Consider the following 21,195-nt stretch of genomic DNA (forward strand, 5'->3'; position numbering starts at 1 on the left):
TTAGGAACTTTTGGGTCTCCAAGCACATTAAGTTCCCATGGTGATAATGGCAACCAAAAGGTAAAACAAAAAACTTACGGTCCACTTCATTTCTTTCAAAGAAATCAGTTATTAGTCTTCCATCTCCCCTACTGTTGTGGGAATTTTGGCAAGACCTAGTCGTGCTAAATTAAAAGGGTAGTGAGTTAAAGGAGACAGAGATTCCAAGTTCTACTATTAGTCATGTCATGCAACAGTGAATGCACAGCTAAATAAATAAATAGTATACACACATGATCCTTCAGAAATAATTCTAATATGCTAATTTGGTGCTTAATGTTTTTACTATTATAAAAGTTGTGCTGCTTAATATTTTTGTAGAAACTGTTTTTTTTTTTTTTTCCAGGATTCTCTAATGAAGGAAAGTATTAATTTCTTTAAAAAAAAAATCTTACTGACCCCAGCGGTAGCGTATATAGTAATTTGTAATTTTTAAATCATATTTACAAATAATTTAATCAAATACTTCAATTATAAAATAAAAAAGAAAACGTTTTTTTTTAAATGTCACAGTATAAAATGTGACAGCATAGTAGAAAAAAAGTATTGTATTTATTGTACAAACTGTATGTGCACTGCACTTTAAACTACCAGCACCAATGTGTTTCTGAGGACATTCATACAGCTTTTACAGCTACAACTGCAGGTGGTTGCCCAATACATTACCACCTTATAAGATTCAATAAACGACTCAGATCTGAAGGCAAGTCAGATCAGGGAAAAATCCCCAAAGTATGGAGCCGGTTTACATTCCTCTTAACAGGTCAGCCTTTGATTCCAAACAACATTAAGAGCATATCACTGGCTGAGGTAATTCATTTGTGGCTTCATAGTTTATTTGAATAAGCTTTCTCCACCTGCCTACACTCTAGGCTCTCCCCTGGAGCAACATGTACAGACTTGTGCTGGGAGCAATTCAAACATCAACATTTATTTCCCTCCTCTGAGCTTTCCCTCCCCCTTTCCTTTTTCATGCAGTGTACATGCTGAGTAAATATTTTAATTGCCCATCCACCTTCAAAAGAATCCACACAGCGAGGCAGAAATTAGGTAAAGCAGTGATTAAGTGATTTCGTCATACACATTTGTTCATGACTGCAGGAGATTTACAGTGGTGTTTGTAGTTTCTGTGCCATAAACATTTTACTGAATTCTGATAAACAATGTTCACGTTAAACGAATAATAAGAACACAAAGTATTAAAAGTATCATAAAAGTGTAGTCATACAACATGTGTGCTTTATTTCTCTTCTACGCACAATAGTTTGGTTGAGGAACAGTATAAACAGTATAAACTCCCTATGTATGTGCAATAAAAGTTATTTTGTTTCTGCTCAGTGGGCCTATGTGACATTTATAAAGTCTATTCACAACGTACAAAAAAAAATGCTATAATGCAGAGTGTATATTTTAATTTCAATGTTTGGTTAAGATGCCTCTGCATTTGTGTATGGCTGAGTGAAACGTGGATAAGATTTTAATTATATCCTCTGTTTATTTTGAAATGCTCCGTAAATAAACACTTTGTACCATTGGCTTTGTACCAGTTTCTGTTCATAGTATAGATGTTCCTAAAAGGAGAAGAGCATTCAGAATAAAACATCCAGAAGAGAAGATTAATCAAACACTGAATATATCAGTTAGTACCTCAGTAATCCCAGGTTGACACAATGCCATAAATATAATTTCTTTTAGGCTTTTTTTAGGGAGTGGAAAACCTGTCATATGTTAGAAAATCTCTGCCAGCAAACTCAAGGACCAAGAACAATTGAATTTGGCTGGCATGATATCATCAGGAAAATAAGTTCTAAAGAATCAAAGTTGTGTACACCAAGCAGAGGATATTATGGAATGGTTGTTCCCTGATAGCTTGCTTTGATGTGTCACAAACACTGTCATTCATACTATTTAACAGGGCCATTGAGGAAATGGGGGAAAAAACAGGATTGGAAAACGCAATATAAAACTATTATACTTGCGGGCTTTATTGGTTGGTTTCACACGTCCATATTTTTCTTTCGTCTATACACAGCACATTGCAGATATCTCTGGCGACTGTAGCAGCTCTAAAAGATTGAAGACACGAGGCAGTAATCGAAGTCTGGGAGTCAATAATATTAAGCAGTTCGCTTCCGTCATCTACAGTTCATTCACCAGTATTACAGTAATTCCAAACAAACGCAAGCCTCAGCCGAATTAACACTAAACGAGAGAGAAATTATGTATTTTTTAAAATCCTTTAATAATGTTGAAAGTTTTAACTGTAAAATATACATTTATGAAGCGGGTGACCATGTATTCATGGAAGGGACTGTTACATATATAAGGGACATATATTATCCAGATCAGTGGACTGAAAACATTCTGATCTCAAGAGGGCGCTGTATGATCTTGTAAAGTGCCCATTAAGCGGCAACGTTGGCATGTTAGTCTACTACACAATGTTTTATAAACGTATAAAAATGTCTGAAAACTGATAACAATAGTTGTTAAATAAAATTGATGTCGAATTCAAAAGTATGTAAATAATGTACAATTTATGATAACACAATAAATAATATTAGACAATTTACATATTTCAGAGTGCTTCATGTTCAGTGTTTTCTCAGAGCTGATTCATTCATTCATTCATTCATTCATTCATTCATTCTTGGAAAGAAACACTTCATATCTTAATTAGCCCACAAGTATAATGCGATTGAATACGTATTATATATATATATATACAACGAATACAAACAGATAAATTAACTCTGGTTGGCATTAATAATTTCTGCACAACATAAAAAAAAAAATCCAACTTCACTGTAATCCTCTAATGACTTTTATTTTGACACGTTTCCTCAGCCGGTGACATTTATGTTGTACCTTAAACTTTCTCCCTTCACAGTTTAATATGCAGTGATTGTATAACAAGCTCTCATGCTAGATAGTAGTACACAGCAAAACTAAAACGAGATCTGAATGGATTTCACGTTAAACGAATAAATCATTTAAAAGAGTCGGGTCGTTGTGAAGGTTTGTTGTTTAATGTTGTGATTTTTAGAAGTCGTGAGTTGAGTTGAGGGCGAACAACAATAATAATATGCTAGCAGTTAGCATTTAGCGCACAAGCCTATACTATTAGACAAATCGCTATTTAAATAGTTTTCAATTTGAAAGTGAATAACCAAATATCAATTTAACCACATTTGTTTTCAAATTGATCCATTCATCGCGTTGTTATTGTGTGTTACTTTGACATTCGTGGCTGCTGTAGTGTTCAGTTATTGTGTCTTTTGTTATGTTCGTTGACAGTTACTGTAATTGTTCAGTACAGATGCTTTAACCATTTTAAAGAGATATTTACGACACAAAATAAATTTTAAAATGTGATTGTTATATGAGCTTTTATAATTCAACGGTTTCCCTGTTATTAAGATATTTTTACCTTGATGGCTAAATAATCAAATATGTCCAAGATTACAGTCTTAGATCATCCCTGTTCACAGTTACTTGGTAATGCCAGTAGAAGGTAACAAGGACCAGGCCCTGGCTCCTCTGTCCAGCCCTGTCAGTGCCCTAACTCCTGGAGTCCAAGAAGACAATGGCCTTTCCATCCCAGGAAGCAGTAAGGAAGAGCCAGTGGCTACATGTCCGGAGAATGTTGGTTCACAGATTCCCAGAAAATCACAGGCCCTGCTCCAGATCAACCGTCAGGAGATCCAGTCAGTGGACCACAGCTCTCAGGCTGCTGAACTGCAGGGATTGGGAGTGGATGTGTACGACCAAGATGTTCTCGAGCAAGGTGTGTTGCAGCAGGTGGACAGGGCCATTCAGGAGGCCAACCAGGCTGCGGCTAAAGCTGAGGCTGAGAAAGAATACGAGTCCGTACTGGACGATGTCAGGTGAATTTATGCTTTCTTTGTTGATCTTGAAACTACGTTATTTATGTCTTGTCATAAGATGAAGTTAAAAGCTAAATATAGTGTATATGGTTTGTAATGCATTTCAGGTCATGTACTACTGCTATGAAACACATCAACAAAATTTTAGAGCAGTTAACCCCTCATGCTGCCTCTAGCAAGGACATCAGTCGGAAAATTGAGTCTGTCAAACGACAAAAAGAGAACAAGGTAAACATAAGCTGGAATTTTTGTAATTTGTTTTATATTATTTTGACTTGGTTTACCATGTACCACTGTGGATTTTATATTGTTGGAAATGTATCAGACAAAATCTGCCATCTCAATGAGAAAGCTTAATATTTTAATTAATATATATATTTTTTAATTGATTGATATTTTATGTTTAATATATTTGAACTTTAAGTCTTTTGCCTTTTACAGGAGAAGCAGTTAAAAAAAATCAGAGCCAAGCAGAAGAGATTGCAGGCTGTTCTTGACGGAGAGGATGTCCAAAAGCTTGAGGCAGAATTATTGATTGAGGACGACGAAGGTTAGTTTAAAGCACAGCTCTTTGCAGAGGCTTTATATGCATTATTATCCTTATCAGTTAAATATATTGGAGCATCATAAGCTCTTTTGAGCTTGCTGAACAATCATTTCGTGTATAAAGTGAGCACTGCATAATTTACACTTATAGAATATCTGTATCATGCAAAGTTGTCTTTCCTTTAATATTTGCTTGAAAATGTTTTTGTGGAGTACTTACACAATAGTGGTTCTGCTCACTGCATAGGCTGGGGCTCGGAATTTATATATATATATATATATAATATATATATATATATATATATATATATATATATATATATATATATATATATATATATATATATATATATATATTATTTTTTCTAGACATAAAAAACCTCTTAGCATATTGTTTTGTTTTTTTTTTTTATTTATGAGAACTGATTCAATGAGCTAAAATAAATTTTAAAACTGACAATTATGGTTAATATTATATTAAATTATTTAACATTGAAAAAATAGTTGTAAATAATGCACAATTTATGATCACAATTAATGCTACACCTACAATTTAAATATTCAAAAAATTCTTTATACTAAGTGTTTTCAGAGCCAATTTATTTATTTATTCATTCATTCATGAAAAACACTTTCTGCACATTTAAACATGGAAAGTTAATTTCCCTTATTGTCTTTCTTCAGTATTTGCTTTAATATGCTTTTGTGGGCCTATTAGTGGTTCTAATCTACACTCTGTTTGTTTCTCTTAGAACCAGGTCCATCCACCTTGGGCAGCATGCTTATGCCAGCTCAGGAGTCCGAATGGGAAGAGCTCATCCGCACAGGTCACATGACCCCCTTCGGTTCACGGATCCCTCAGAAGCAAGAGAAGAAAGAGCCTCGAAAGGTAATGCTCAGTGAGAACTCCGGATTCGACAAGTACCTTGCTGACCAAGCCATGTTAGCAGATAGCAGGAAGAGACCCATATTAAAGAAAAAGATCACTAAGAAGAACTCAGGACAGACCACGGATGGCAAAGAGCAAAAGAACAAATCCCTCTCCAGCAAAGATAAGAAGCTCCAAAAGCGAATGCGTAAGCTCCAGAGGACTGCTCTGAAGGCTCACCCCAAAGCCAGGCCTAAGGTGGAGAAGGAGCAACCCCGAGCCAGGAGGAGGAAAGGCGATGGAGAGCAGACGTCCGACAGCGAGGGCTCAGAGTACATCCCGAGTGATGAGCTGATGGATCCTGAGGAACCAGAAAGAGATGATGAGGATTTCTGGGTGGATGAAGACGACGAATACCAACTTAAACCATACAAGAAGAAGAACCAAGCCAAAACCAGGAAGCCCAAGAAGGAGGATGAGAGCGATGAGTACATTCCCAGCAGCTCAGAGGATGAAGACTCGCAGAAAGGCAAAAAAGTCAAAAAATGTAACGATGATGGAGATATTGAGTATTACAGGCAAAGGATTAGGTAAGTTTAGTCTGAATCCATTATTTCCTAAACTGTCACAATCATTACAGTCAAAGGCCATTCATATGTTTAGTTACTTTGCCTAGCATGTATGCTAGAACAGATAGCCTAATCCACTGATGAGATTGGCAGCTGTTCCTTGACTAAGCAAATTCAATGCCTATTCATATTTTCTCATTATGGTATGCATGTATTTATTCCAGTGTTAACGTGCAAATAGATGGAAGCAGACCTAACAAGATTTATGCATTTGTATTTATAGTAAGCAAATTGAGTTGGCATACGCTCTCTCTCCATAGTTTCTCCACTCTGGTTGGTTTAAATGTGAATGTGGCTACTCATTTCTGCTATGGTGGAGCGCAAGCAATACCGAGCGATGGAGGAAAGGGGGGAAAGCGTAATTAACTGAACCAATGCTTAGTCTTGACTTAATTACAAGTGCAGTCTCGGAAGCCCCAGATAAAGGGAACGGTTTCATTGCGGAGTGACAGGACCAACTCCAAATGAAGATGGATTTTTTTTCCCTACACTCCTCTCTGTGTGCCTTTCTTGGGGAGCTCAAACTCCTAATTGTCTGTATCAATCTTAATTTGCCTTTCTGACGACTGCCACTAACTGCTGTAGCTTTCCCTGAAGCCAGAAATGGGTCAATTAAATCTGGCCTGCAGGAGTGAGGGGCAGAGGAAGGGAAAGGTCTCTCGCTCTTGCTCTTATTGGTTTCCGTCTTTGTCTGTCTGTAGTTCTTTGGCCAGGAAATTAAAAACCGAGGCCAGGGACTTTTGGTACCTGCCTGTACCTTGCAAACTTTCCCGTAGGAGGCATCTTTAACGGAGTCAGATTTTAAATGTCAGCAGTAGACTTGTTTTAGTTTGAGAAGATTGTTAATCAAATACGTTATGTGAAGTCTTCAGCATGGGAAATGTCTGTGGGGTCTGCTGTTCAGCGTGACACTGTGTCCACACCAGTCTGTGGTGCGTTTCTATTTCAGCACAGCTATTCGAGCCACTTTGTTACTGAACTGTAGCCTTGTGCTTAGTGGTCGACCGAAATATGAATTTTTTGATGGACGATATCATGCAGAGCAGGGTGGCTATAGCCATAATAAAGCAAATACATATATGATTTCACATATCACACTTAATTTAAAGTGTAAATAACACATGCTGCAATGAAATTTCTATATATTTTACATGATGTGTGTTAGAGATTAGAAATAAGTAATTTGAAAACGAATCAATATGAAAAAATATTTTAGTTTGTTGAAAAATAAAGCTGTAAAATAAAGTTATTTATACATTTGATAGCAGTTTCTTGATTCTGTAATCCTAATATTTTTCACAAATAAAGAAATAGTTAAAACATGTCTAAAAAGGAAGTATGCTCAGTAATCTGTGCACACTGTGAATCACATTCAGGTTACACTAATTTTACACACAGTACACAGTGAATATAAAATAGCGGCTGGATATAGCTCAGCTTAGTTTGAATTCAAATAGTTCAGATCAGCCAAAAAAAACTATTTGGCCAACGGCATCATTAAAAAAGGCCAAATATTGGCAAGGCTGATATATATTGGTCAACAACTACTCATACTTAATGCTGATTGGTCTGTATTGGTGAATGTTCAGTGATAATGTGCAGATTCAAAGGGCCTCAAGTTGATGTCTGTAATGGCATTGTTGTGGTTTTGTCTTCTTGCAGGAAGTGGAAAAGGCAAAGACTTCGTGAAAAAGAAGTGAAGAGAGAAGCAGGAGAGGATGAGTCCGAGGAAAGTGACGTGGAGTTTGATGAAGGATTTAAAATGCCTGTTTTCCTCTGGAGGAAACTCTTTAAGTATGGCTCAACACAAATCACACATACAGTACTCTAATAATGAAAGAAAAGAATCAATAAGTCATGGTTTTCTTGCACATGCTCATACAATGGGAAATATTAACTGTGTAAAAAAATGTTATGAGTCCCGAAAGCCTGAGCTGTAAAGGAGGGGAGGGGTGAAGTGCTTTAGACTTCTGTTGTGTTCTGGTTGTGTTTTACAGCACATCAATTGGGCAACACTTATGGCCCATTTATCCAGAATCAATAGTGATAATGGCCCTATGATTAATTCATCAGCCACTGTGTTTGTATTTGTGCTGGATCTGCGTTTTGTACGACAAAACGCTTGCTTTTGTTGTCCAGGTATCAGCAGACAGGTGTCAGGTGGATGTGGGAACTGCACTGCCAGCAAGCAGGAGGTATTCTGGGAGATGAGATGGGCCTGGGCAAGACCATCCAGATAATTGCTTTCCTGGCAGGCCTTAGCTACAGCAAGCTAAAAACACGTGGCTCCAATTACAGGCAAGAGACTCCACTTGGTCATAAATTTTTAGTTTGTATATCTACTGTATTTATGGAAATCTGTTTCAGCTTCAGAATAAAAAAAGGATTTTATAAGTAATCAAAAAGTAATTGATATATTAAAATTCCCTTTTTATTTAATATCTTAAAATCTAAATTTGATCTAAGGCAGAAATGGGCTTCCGTAATAATTGTACCTACTCTCTTTCTTCATTCTGTCTTTTCTTTGAGTCTTGTCCTCTCCAAAATATGCTCATCATCATCATCATCATCAGCCACCCAGTCACACACACACACACATACATGTGTACAACCACTCGTAAACACTAACATACATAAACACAGCCGTCAGCCGTCTCCCCCACCCCTCCCAGACGCAGAGTCTCAATTGCGATGAATATTTCAGCAGCTGGATTTCTGGTGGAGAGAGGTTTGGCGTGAATTATTAAAGACGTTTCAATTATGATATTCCTCTAATTCTCTTAGTGGCGGCATCAAAGGAGAAACAAGGACGTGACATGGAAGAGAGACTGCTCATTGGGCAGGGAGGGTGGAAAATTAAACATGAAACATGTAATTAAACATGTTTAAAGTAGTGCATTTTTACTTTTTTTTGCTTTTCTTGCCATACACACTTGAGGTGGAGGCACTTCTGGATGGTCAATAAGCTGTCTGGCGTCCATCCGCAAATTGATTGTTTGCAAACTCAATTATGGCTCGCTATCAATGGCTTTCACAATCTGGAATATCATATCAAGCCGTAATGCTCCCAAAGCCATTTTAGTGCATTCCGTCAGTTCATCTCTTTTAGTGAACACTCACGTAGAGAGGAAGAGCAGACCAGCTGTGGTGTAAGCTCATGGGGTTCATCACCTTGAAGGTAATGTGTGTAATTGCAAGTAAAACATTTGTAGGTGAATTTCACCAAAAAGGACTACGGATAAAAAGGCAATAATGGTATTGACACAAAACTCGCCTCATTGCAATGTGCATGACATCACTGAAGTCAGATGGTGTTTCAGTAACCGGTCTGATGGACTCAGTTCAGAGAAAGGTTGGTCTACAAGATGCTTTTGAATCACTAAAACAAACTGACTCATAAGAGCCATCTGTGACAACTCTATAGAAAGCCAGTAGACTGCAAACTCACATTCACAACATTTATATTATTTTATTTACTTATTTATTTTATTTTATTTACAATTATATTATTTACTTTTTAATATATACATTTGTAATTTATTCCCATGGTGGATTCAGTGTCACAGAAATTATTGGAATATACTAATTTAGTGCTCAATAAATATTTCTTTATTATTATTATTATTATATTATAATTATTAAAAAATAATAAAAAAAATAGTTGTGCTGCTTAATATTTTTGTGGAAACTTTATGTGATTGAACGGAAAAATTAAAACAGCATTTAATTGAATCAAGAAATCTTGTGTGTCATTCTAAATGTCTTTACTGTCACTTTTGATAAATTTAATGCATCCTTGCTTAATAAAAGTATTAATTTCTTTTTTTAAAAAGTCATCATGACCCAAACTTTTTAACGGTATCATTTATTTATTTATTGCTTTACCGCTGAAGAAAGTGGGGCTGGAATTATATTTAGTTGAAGGCTTTTGTTTACCCCATATGAACACCAGAGGATTGGTTGCACATTAAATACCTAGTGCATATTAAAACTAGTAATCCAACTCTCATAGTTATCCCAGTGTTGTGACCACATTCTCCTCTCATGTAGGTATGCTGGATTGGGGCCCACGGTCATTGTGTGTCCGGCAACAGTCATGCATCAGTGGGTGAAGGAGTTCCACACTTGGTGGCCTCCATTCCGTGTTGCTGTCCTCCATGACACGGGCTCCTTCACCAGCAAAAAGGTGAGTCACGCTTTGCTGGAGCTAAGAACATCCATTCTTGAGACTCCATAATGTACACTGTTTTGTTCCACTCTGTATGTAATCTCAACACCCAAACTTTCCATGAAAAGAAACAACATGACAACAAGATTAAGATGAACTGTGTCACTTCGGCCTGTTACGTTTATGCCAGCATGAGATTTTCCCCTTGTCAGCAAATATCCTAGTGTGTGGACTCGAATTTGCTCCAAGGAAATGTTAAATTAATTAAAGCCAAGGTAGCAGGAGCTGCAGTGGGGCGGCTGTGAAGCGTTTACTGTGAGTGGTCTTCACTGCCCCCCTCCCCATCCTGCCTGACACAGTGATTAATGGGAGTTGTTGTCTGGCAGTCCGTGCTTTGCCCTCTAGGTGGAGAGTTGGTCTCAAGAGCTTGTGGGAGAGAGACAGAGGAACGTTTATGCAGCGTTGGCACCTAATGATACCGCCTTCACGCTAACACTAACACTCCTGTAGAGCAGATGTACCTGATTAATTGGCTACAAAGTAAAAAAAAAAGTGTGGGGGGGTGGGGCTGGGAACAGAGGTTAGTTGCTTTGCAGGTCTATAATTGGAACACACTTGAGACCGTTCATGTGAGACATCAAAGCAGATGTATAGACTAGTCGTTCTGATGAAGACGCTATCGCCAGGGGCCCGATACCGGCAACCTATCGCAATTTCCTCAATTTAATTAACAGCCAAAAACGACATTGTTGTGCAAGCGAGTTTACTTTCTTTTATGTTTTACTCCTTTATTCCTCATCTTCAGGAGAAGCTCATCCCAGAAATAGTGGCGAGTCACGGCATCCTCATCACTTCCTACTCATACATCCGTATTATGCAAGATTACATCCAGAAGTACGACTGGCATTACGTCATCCTGGATGAGGGTCACAAAATTAGGAACCCCAACGCTGGGGTTACTATGTCATGCAAGCAGGTGACCGTTGATTTCTTTATGAAAGATTTCTCCTTCATTTTACAATCAAGCAATCAATTGAAGCCTCAGGGGTATCGTAAAGGATCACAAGTAAAGCTAGTAGACCTTTAAGGAATGATCTTTGTTTAGTGTGCATCAAATTATATGAGCTCCAGTGCTATTGATCGCTATATAAAAAAAAAAGTCAATTGGAAATTTCACAACGCTTTGATTTGGTATTGAATAAACTGAAGCTAATGGAGCTTTAAAACCAAATCCATCATAAAGGGAGCTTTATTGTCAAGTAGTATCTAACTGCTTGTGCAGGTAAGCTCGAAAACTATTTTGATCTCGTAAATTATGAAGGATTGTCACTGATTTCTGTTTTTCTTTTTTCTGTACAGTTCCGGACACCCCACCGTTTTATTCTCTCTGGCTCACCAATGCAGAACAACCTGAAAGAGCTGTGGTCGCTTTTTGACTTTGTGTTTCCAGGGAAGCTGGGGACTCTGCCCATTTTCATGGAGCAGTTCTCCGTGCCCATTACCATGGGAGGATACGCTAATGCGTCTCCAGTGCAGGTGAACCACTCATCACCCAGAGCTTACCGATCAATGCAGTTAAAATTCTCTCATTATTCAAATATAAGGCTATAATTTGCATCAAATATAACAGCATAATGAACACAGAACACATTGTATATTACACAGAGATGGAAGTGCCTGTATTAATTCAAAGGCATATAAAAAAATTCTAACAGCGTAGTGATTGCTGTATGGTGAATGGAATCTAGATGCACCATTATTAGGAAACCTTTTTAATAGCACACTTACTTTATGGATTTCATTTCCGAACTGCTTTAAAAGGCTATTGATGTTTCCTCTGCCAATAATAAAATCCTTTACTAATTATTAATGTTATTAAATGGTTGTAGATAGCTAACCCCTGACTCATGGCGCTCTCTCCTTTCCCAGCTGTCTGCACAGTCCTGCTGACCAGCCTCATACGTTCATAAATTTTGTTTTAGTGGATATTCATTTGAGAAATGAGAGAAGATTTTACAATCTTGCAGTTAGAACACTTACACTTTATGCAGTATGCATTTCTTTGCATGAAAAATATATATATGGAGTTTTTAATTTTGTGATCAAATTGAACTCCCTCATTTCATGATAATATTTTGTAATGATCATTTAAATCTGACTAATTTTCATATTGTTTGTCATAAATCAACATCTCAGGAAAATGTTATGGGGTTTCAAATCAGAATATGACTTTCTTATATATATGTCCACTTAAAGGATGTTTATTATGCATTTTGGGAGACACAACAAGTGAATATGGAAAGAAATTTTATAACAATATTCCTATGACATATTAGATATTATGATGAAAATCTTGCCAATTGTTACACTTTTACAAACAGGATTTTTAAAGTCCTAGTGAGTACATAGCATAGCATATGAATAAAATATTGTTTATCAAAAATGTTATTTTTCCATTTTTTCTTATTCTCTAAATAAAGTAATGACATGCAAAAATAATAAATTCACAAAACTTGTTTTTCTAAAAGTCAGGAGGATATATGTGTGAAATATTCCTTCTTTCAAAAATCTTCTTTAAAAATCTGGGTTTCAGAATTTAAATCTGGAGAAAAAAAATATATAGGATTTTGAGCAAGACAACATTATGACATTATAAATGTTTAAGATGCTATTAAACAACAGTTTGCTAATTATTTTATAATTATGCATGCAGCATTTACATCTTTATATGCTGAGAAACTACATGTAAAATTTTTTTAGTATTGCTGGACGATTTCAAATTAAACCGTGAAGGGAAAGTTTTTTTTTTTATTTTTTTTATTGTTTACAAAATAAAAAAGAAAGAAAAGAATGATGGCCCTAAGTCCAGAAAGAAGGAAACATGAAGTCTTGAGCTCTTTTGCAGCCAGCTTCATTACTGAAGCATATGCTGTGTCACTATTTATTCACACTTCTCTCTCTGTATCTCTCTCTCTCTTTCTCTCTCTCTTTTGTCCTCTCAAATGGGCCCTAATCCGGGCTCGTTGTACGCCCTGCAGTGTTGTGGTTCAACTGCAGGCTTTCTTTTGATCTGCAAACCCCTTTAAATTACAGCTAAATGGCATTTGGCCTAACGCTGGATCAGGAGAACATTATTGATAAAAGAGTGCAGCCCCCTCTGGAGTCCAGCAGCACTCTTATGAATCTTTAATGTGTCAATCTGCTGATAGGAGGAGAGAAAGAGAACAAGCGGCTGTTGACATGCCTCAGGACACACAGATTTGTTTGCCTTTCATAAAGTGTATTGAAGTGGATGCTTGTTAATTAGCCAAAAACATAGATAGATTTCAGTTGGTGTGTTTACTTGCAAAAAAAGTTAAAACATATACACTGCTGTTTAAAAGTCTGTAAAAAAAAAAAAAAGGTATGTTTTTGAAAGAAGTGTCTTGAAAGATCCTTACCATGCATTTAAAATGCATTTATATATATATATATATATATATATATATATATATATATATATATATATATATATATATATATATATATATATTATATATAAACTAAAAAAAAGTACAATTAAAAAGAACATTTTTATTATTCTACATTTTATATTTTAAAATGTGATTTATTCCTGTGATGGCAAAGCTGATTTTTCTTCATGATTCTTCAGAAATCATTCTAATATGCTGATTTGTTGCTTTTTTCATATTTATTTTTAATGATGAAAACACATGTGCTGCTTAATATTTTTGTGCATTTGTTCATTAAAAAAGCTCCTTTATTGTCACTAGCCATTTTAGACTTTTTAAGTCTAAGTATTATCAACCGTGTTCATGTTCCAGGGGAATGTTGTTATTGATTTGTCTCTAATGGTTTAATTTTTTAATTTCTATTCCTTAGGTCCAGACAGCCTATAAATGTGCTTGTGTTCTTCGTGACACGATTAACCCTTACCTGCTGAGAAGAATGAAGGCTGATGTGAAAGCAAACCTCTCTTTACCTGACAAAAATGAACAGGTGCCCTTATAATACATATAACAAATAAATCTATACTCTACTATTTGTCTGTGCATTCCTTCTTACAGCACAGTTGCGAGTAAGAGATTGCTTTTAGTAACTTGCATTTCAGACACAGTTTGGCCAGTTATTTTATAACTCTGTTTTCTCTAAAGATTTTATTTTTTTTAATGAAGCCAGAACATCAAGCTTTATGTCAGCAAGCAATTCCAGAAGATGCAAACATTGAAACTTTCTACTGTTGTTTTAACTGATGAATAATTATTTAATATATTTTAGAATAATTATTAAATATATGTAGCTTTCCATCCAAACATCAACAATTATAGCCTTTAATGTTTTATTTTCCGAACAGGTCCTGTTCTGCAGATTAACAGAAGATCAGCGGCAGGTTTACCAGAATTTTCTGGACTCCAAGGAGGTTTATCAGATTCTGAATGGAGACATGCAGGTAAAGGATCCATGTGTGAAACACTAATGTGATTGTTTAAAATTGATGATCTTCTGTTCCTCACATATTCATTATCCATTTATTTGAGAGCGGTGGCAGGCTGTATCATTATATGTTCACAAACATGTTTAAAACCATGTTTGTGAACCATGGTCACTAAAAAAAAGCTAATTTGCAAATCATCAAGTTGTAAGCTTTTAAAATTGTGGAGTTCTTGCAGCTCAAACTGAGTCAAACTGTAAACTTTTTAAGCAAATTATGCAGATACCAGTGTGTAATGAAAATAAAAAACTGTTAAGTTAGAAAAATGTAAAAGTGGACTTTTGAACTGCACCTTTTGTTTATAATATGTGTATAGATACATTTTCTTTATTGATAATTACCTTGTCACAGGCATGCAGAATCTTTTTCATTGATAAATGTCATGTCAGTCTTATACAGCTGTTAAGATGCTTGTTGCATTAAAAAAACAGTCCCTGAGATATATTGACACTCTTTATGTGCAAAGTGTCACAGCAAGGAGAAGCTCCTTTATTCAAACTATTCATCACAATGCTTCAAATGTGTTTTGTGGAGGCAAAAGCTGTGGGTTGCAGAGCAGTTTACAAACCCCTCTTATGTGGTCACAAACTCCATTAAGCCACATATATAATGCAAAGACTGCTGCATTTACTTCAAGGAAGAGACTTTACTTTGCTCTGGTCAATTACCTTCATTAAATTAACCAGGTTTATTAATATTAAGATTTGTGTTTGCTATTTCTTATGAAGGAAAGGAAACTGTTTTTCTACCTCCATTAAATGTCCATCCGGTGTATTAATCTCAATACCCCACCCTGTGGTTCTAGGTTTTCTCAGGCCTCATAGCTCTGAGGAAGATCTGCAACCACCCGGATCTGTTCACAGGCGGGCCACGGTTGCTCCGAGGCATCCCTGAGGAGCAGCTGACTGAGGAGGAGCACTTCGGTTACTGGAAACGCTCTGGGAAGATGATTGTGGTGGAGTCACTGCTGCTCCTGTGGTTCAAACAGGGACACCGAGTTTTGCTTTTCACCCAATCCAGGCAGGTCAGTAAGAAAGGAGTGACAAAAATAAGGATAGAAAATTTTTTTTTTGCAGGATGGCAATTACATGATTGGTGGATTTTAGGCAAATCCATCCAAATAGATCCATCAGGCCGTCGCTGAAGTAAAGATGTGCGAATAAACCAACAGTATTGATGGATAAGCTGCACTCTCACTATCTCCAGCAGCACCACTAAAGGACCAATAAAGTTATTATGTCATTTTGCCCTCTAATAGAATTCATTAGGAGATCTTATTGCATTGTAGGGTGTCTGTCAGGACCCAGCTGTCTTTGTTCAATAGAAATGAGATTTGGCTTCAGAGAGAACCTAAAACCCACACAGTTGGTACTTCTGTACATGTAATATTAATCTCACTTAATCCTATTAGCACTAATCCTGTTCTCAATGCTCTGTCTGAAACCATTTCTCCCACACACATAGATGCTGGAGATCTTGGAGGTGTTCGTGAGGGAGAAAGGCTTCTCGTATCTCAAAATGGACGGCACTACTACCATTGCATCCAGACAGCCTATGATCACTCAATTCAACCAGGTGAACAAGAGCACGGTCCCTGTGTTATGCTCTCTGTTATGGTTAAGGAGCTTTTAAATCAACTCCTTAATTGCATTTTTTTTTCTTTTTTTCCAGAACAAAGACATCTTCGTCTTCATTCTGACAACAAGAGTTGGAGGTTTGGGAATTAATCTAACTGGAGCCAATAGGGTTTTAATCTACGACCCAGACTGGAACCCCAGCACAGATATTCAGGTCGGCCAAAGCAGTATCTTGCATTTAGAACGCATGTTCTTGCTGTATCTGATGCAAACTATTTTTCTTAAAGCGTGCAGCACTGAATGGTATTGATGTGAACTGTTGACCTCTTCCTGTAGGCTCGTGAGCGTGCCTGGAGGATTGGGCAGAAGCAGCAGGTGACGGTTTACAGGCTGCTGACAGCTGGAACAATTGAGGAGAAGATTTACCACAGGTTAGTTTCCTAGGATTGGGCATTGAGATGGAGCTGGTAATGGTGAGGAAGACTATTATAATCCATAATGTCCTACTTCTGTCTGCAGGAGCTCAATAGACAGTAATTGAAATGCATTAGTTTTTTAATTAGATATCAACACAGTTTGCTAATTGGTTGCTAAAGGCTGTTGTAGACTACTGGGTTATTTGTAGGGAGGCGATGGGAATTTGGAAAGGACTGTGAAGAGCGGAATTGTTTGCATATTAATTTTGCAATTTCGAACTAACCCGAGACACAATGTATTTGTTAAGCAGATAAACCATCCAGCAGGGTGAGATTGTAGCGTGTCAGTGTTTAAGCTATAAAGGAAATCAATCAGGAAATGTGGGACTAGGGTGTATGATAATGATGACTTAAAAAAAAAAAAAGTACAGTATTTCTTGTTTCTTTTCATAGACAAATCTTCAAACAGTTTCTCACCAACCGAGTGCTAAAAGATCCTAAGCAGAGGCGGTTTTTCAAGTCTAATGACATTTATGAACTTTTCACGCTGAGCAATCCTGACGGCTCCCAGGGAACAGAAACCAGTGCAATATTTGCAGGTAATTCATGGATATATTAACAAACTGAACATATTTTCTTTTGGAAGAACAGCTCTGTTCATGTTGAATGTGTTACATGTGTTGAAATCATTGTAAATACAATTTAAAAACATTTTATTGGTACGCTGTCAGAAAAAAATGCTTGTCACTGGGGCAGTACCCTTAAAGAGACAACTTTGTACCTCGACTACCCTGAAAAGATGCATATTATTATTATTATTATTATCTTAAGGTAGCAATATATGCCGTTAAGTTACTACAATTAACCATTTAGGGATAAATAAGACACAAAGTTGACCTTTGCACTAGTGACCAGCTGAAGTTACAATTTTAGCAAATGTTTTCCCTAAGAGTGTAAATACCTAACTTTATTAAATTGTGTTGTCTTTTTTTTCTTATTTTATAGGCACAGGGTCAGATGTGCAGGTTCCAAAAAGACACAAGACCTCCTGTCCTTCTCAAGGGACCTCAAGACCATCATCTTCATCTGCATTTTGTGTTGACGACCAAGATAACACTTCTCTGTCAGGAAATAGAAACGCTACCTCAGTCAATGGACTCTCAAACAACAATGCTTTTGGGTCGCAGAACAATAGCCTTGAACCTCATTCCACTGCTGATCATTTGACAAACAGCACTAGTAAAGATCATTCTTCTGGAAACAGCCCTCAAAAGCAAAGAGAGAAGAAAAAGCACTGTGAAACACCAGAAAAGGACACGTTACCCTCAGACAGACACAAGCGCAAGCATAAAAAGCGCAAGCACTCTGAAGACGCTAAGTTTGAGGGCTGTCGCATTTCTCACCTGGTGAAGAAAAGAAGGTACAAGAAAGAGGAAAATGAAAAGGAGGACGAGGAAAAAAATGAGAAAAAGGGTGACGATTATGTTCTAGCCAAACTCTTTAAAAAATCAGGGATCCACAGCGTCATGAAGCACGACACCATCATGGAGGCATCGAACCCGGACTATGTGCTTGTGGAAGCTGAAGCAAATAGGGTTGCAAAGGATGCGCTGAGAGCTCTGAAGATCTCCAGACAAAACTGCAGGCTTTCTTTCTCAAGAGGGTCAACAACAGCAACCCCACCTCCAGTCAAGTATGTCTGTTTTGATTTTATTAAACTGAATGGAAATTAAAAATAATGTGTATTGTTATATTATCAAATTTGAATACATTTTAGTAAATAGTCAATTTTGCTCTTAGGAGAAGGTTTGGGCATAAGAAAAACTCACTTCTGTCTCAAGCGTCTGGGACAATGGCAAAAGCAGCAGAGAAATGCAAGGTATGTCTATAAGGATACAATATCCTGTGAACCCCCAAAAGAATAATAAATGGTTGTTGGGCACTCATGTTGTGTTTTTTTTATTTATTTATTTTTTATAGGATGCAGATATTATAAAGAAGTCAGTTGTAAAGAAGCCAGGATATGCTGCTCACTTCAGCGGTGAAGGAGCGCAGGAGGAGTCTGGTTCTCTCTCCTCATCTTCTCTCCTTGCTAGAATGAGGGCCAGGAATCATCTTAATCAACCCCAGAGACAAGAGGATGAGGAAGAGGTAGAGAGAGGGTCTGCTGCTGTGCATGCTACCGCTACAGAACACGATGAGCTTCTGGTTGACCTGAGGAACTTTGTGGCCTTCCAAGCTCAGGTGGATGGCCAGGCGAGCACCAAGGAGATCCTGGAGTACTTTACCCCGAGACTCACTTCCACACAAACACCAGTGTTCAGAGAACTGCTGAGGAATATTTGTGAATTTCACAGACTTCCTGGACAGGAAGGGATGTGGAAGCTTAAAGCTGACTACAGGTAGACAGAGCAGAGCATATTAAAAGCTATTAACTGAGAAGCTCCAAATGGAATATATACCTCACACTTCAGAACAGGTGATCTGATACATCAGTTATTTTAAGATTACAAAATGTGTAAATAAACCTCCTAGAACTTTCCAGGTTGGCCATAAAAAGTATACAAAAGAATTGTATTGGTGCTATTATTGTAAAACGCTCCTATTGTATGAAAAAAATGTAATGTCATCCTATTGTTGGTTTTTGTACAATTACTGGAATTTACTTGAACTTGGAAATCTCTTGAAAATGTGCAATTCATGCAGTTATTGTAGAGACCAGTACTTTTTTTTCTATATATTATAATACTATTACAATGTCATTGTAATACTGCTGTAATTTTCTTCTTTATTTCTTTTTTATTATTATTCACTCAATTATTGGTACTCAGTTTTATCAATAATTTGGCAATAATGTAAAATGTACATTTTATATAGGGTTTCTACCCTATAAAGGTGCTTGGTGCCAATTTGTTTCCATTTTAGTAAGTGCAGGTGATTTTGAAACTTATAAAATCAACATTATTTGATGTCTTGAGAGTATCTACCTCTGCCTTTCACTTACTATTTGTTCACCGAGAACAAATGAGATCTAATGTAATTGCAATGTGTAAAGCCAGTGATGAAGTTGAGGGAATACTGTACACATTTTAACAATTAAATGGATTCATCAAAAGTTACCCAATAAGCATCATCCTTTAGATCAACTCCTTAGTACATTTTATTAATATGATCTAGAAAATGTAATGCATCACTAGATGATGAGCCAGATACACCACCTCACAGGGGCTTATAGGATCTCATTTTGAAAAGAACTATGATTTTCTGTTGTTGCACATTAATCACAAGGCCATGGCCTCTCAGGGACAGGCTTTTATTTCTTGTAAGTTAATGTGTCAGAAATTAGTGTCCGTCGTTTATTGTTTGTCAGTGCGAGTTAGCACACGAGCAATTAAAAATAAATATTTTCAAAAATACTTTTTTATTATTAGTGCTTTTGTTAAAATACTTTTCAAATAAGAACGTAGAAATCTTTAAATGAACTATCTGCAAAATGCTTTTTGAAACAATATAAAAGTTGAATTTATATTATTTATATTTCAACCTCATTAAAACTTTTTATTCGTATGCAGTCGATAATGGGCTCAGAATAATAATTTACTAATTCGTTTGTAGTATATTAATCAAAAAGTTATTTTTAATGTTGGATATTTGTGCGCGAGCTTTCCTGTCGCTGACCAGGGTACTGAAAGTTTTTCTTTTCTTTTCTTTTTTTTTTTTTTTTTTTCTTATGAGGCCTCATGCACACACAATTATTTTGTTAGTTAAAAAATTAAAACAGCAATTATTCAGTCGCACGTGCACTCTAAAGACATGTTTTAAATAGAGCGCTTTATGACACTTATTTCATCTGGCACATATACTGTTGTAATACACTCCCAGTCAGACTCTCGCGATCGTAGAAATCACTTGATCTATAGGTTTGCTCAATCTAAATATATCTCCGTTTCTTATAATATTACAAATGTCAAGAACTTATACAGAGCTCGTCCCCCAGTTTCCGATGCATTTTGACGAGATCATAACACCAACTTTATTTTCAGCGGTGCATAAATTAATTACACGCATTTAATAACTAAAATATCATTATATTCCCCTCTTAATATCATAAACGTTCTACGCCAGGGAAGCACTTAATAGTGAGGGGGGCCATAACAGGCTATTATCCTTGTGTAATGCTATTAGAGAACCAATTATGCACCATTACACTTGCTTTTTTGCAGTTTATGTGATTTCATCCAATACCGTCCTGCACTTCAAAATTTCAGCTGCTACTCGGAGCCTCATTTCCAGCAGCAAAGGAGCTGTGGTGTCTGCGCGCGACGTCCCGCGTGCGTTTTAAAAGTAATTGAAAGGGTCCCGCTGCATATCATTTACGCGAGAGTGGGAAATAAATCCTTGGACCCCTTGCTGTGAACAAAATCAAAATTTGGACCTGCGAGCGCGCAGCCAGTGGATTCTCGTATAAAGTGGACCCCTAACCCATATAATGAGCGATTACTGGTCTGACAGCCAATTTTAAATTCAAAAACAGTCATCTAGATTTTTAATATAAAAAGCAACTGTGTAAAAA

The 21,195-nt window shown here is 36.7% G+C and overlaps 1 protein-coding gene across 1 annotated transcript; it reads left to right on the forward strand.

Moving 5' to 3' along the window:
• Nucleotides 1-2,921: 2,921 nt before the first annotated feature.
• On the forward strand, nucleotides 2,922-19,741 carry ercc6 (excision repair cross-complementation group 6). The gene is made up of 20 exons (XM_042769111.1): nucleotides 2,922-3,057; nucleotides 3,531-3,926; nucleotides 4,034-4,154; nucleotides 4,368-4,476; nucleotides 5,225-5,930; nucleotides 7,632-7,763; nucleotides 8,109-8,267; nucleotides 10,020-10,155; nucleotides 10,943-11,113; nucleotides 11,497-11,673; nucleotides 14,020-14,136; nucleotides 14,492-14,587; nucleotides 15,435-15,653; nucleotides 16,094-16,204; nucleotides 16,301-16,420; nucleotides 16,543-16,637; nucleotides 17,076-17,221; nucleotides 17,628-18,315; nucleotides 18,423-18,501; nucleotides 18,603-19,741. The coding sequence occupies exons 2-20, from the start codon at nucleotides 3,541-3,543 to the stop codon at nucleotides 19,026-19,028; spliced, it is 4,194 nt and encodes a 1,397-aa protein (XP_042625045.1). The 5' UTR covers nucleotides 2,922-3,057; nucleotides 3,531-3,540; the 3' UTR covers nucleotides 19,029-19,741.
• The last annotated feature ends 1,454 nt before the right edge of the window (nucleotides 19,742-21,195 follow it).

The sequence above is a fragment of the Cyprinus carpio genome, chromosome A13 (genome assembly GCF_018340385.1).
Source record: "Cyprinus carpio isolate SPL01 chromosome A13, ASM1834038v1, whole genome shotgun sequence".
NCBI classification, from domain to species: Eukaryota; Metazoa; Chordata; class Actinopteri; order Cypriniformes; family Cyprinidae; genus Cyprinus; species Cyprinus carpio.

Bases quoted from the DNA above. Each gene is read 5' to 3' on its own strand.
- ercc6 (XM_042769111.1), top strand. From the start codon at position 3,541: ATGCCAGTAGAAGGTAACAAGGACCAGGCCCTGGCTCCTCTGTCCAGC. The intron at 14,137-14,491 runs GTGCCCTTATAA...TTTTCCGAACAG, and splicing joins TACCTGACAAAAATGAACAG to GTCCTGTTCTGCAGATTAAC. The intron at 14,588-15,434 runs GTAAAGGATCCA...CTGTGGTTCTAG, and splicing joins TTCTGAATGGAGACATGCAG to GTTTTCTCAGGCCTCATAGC.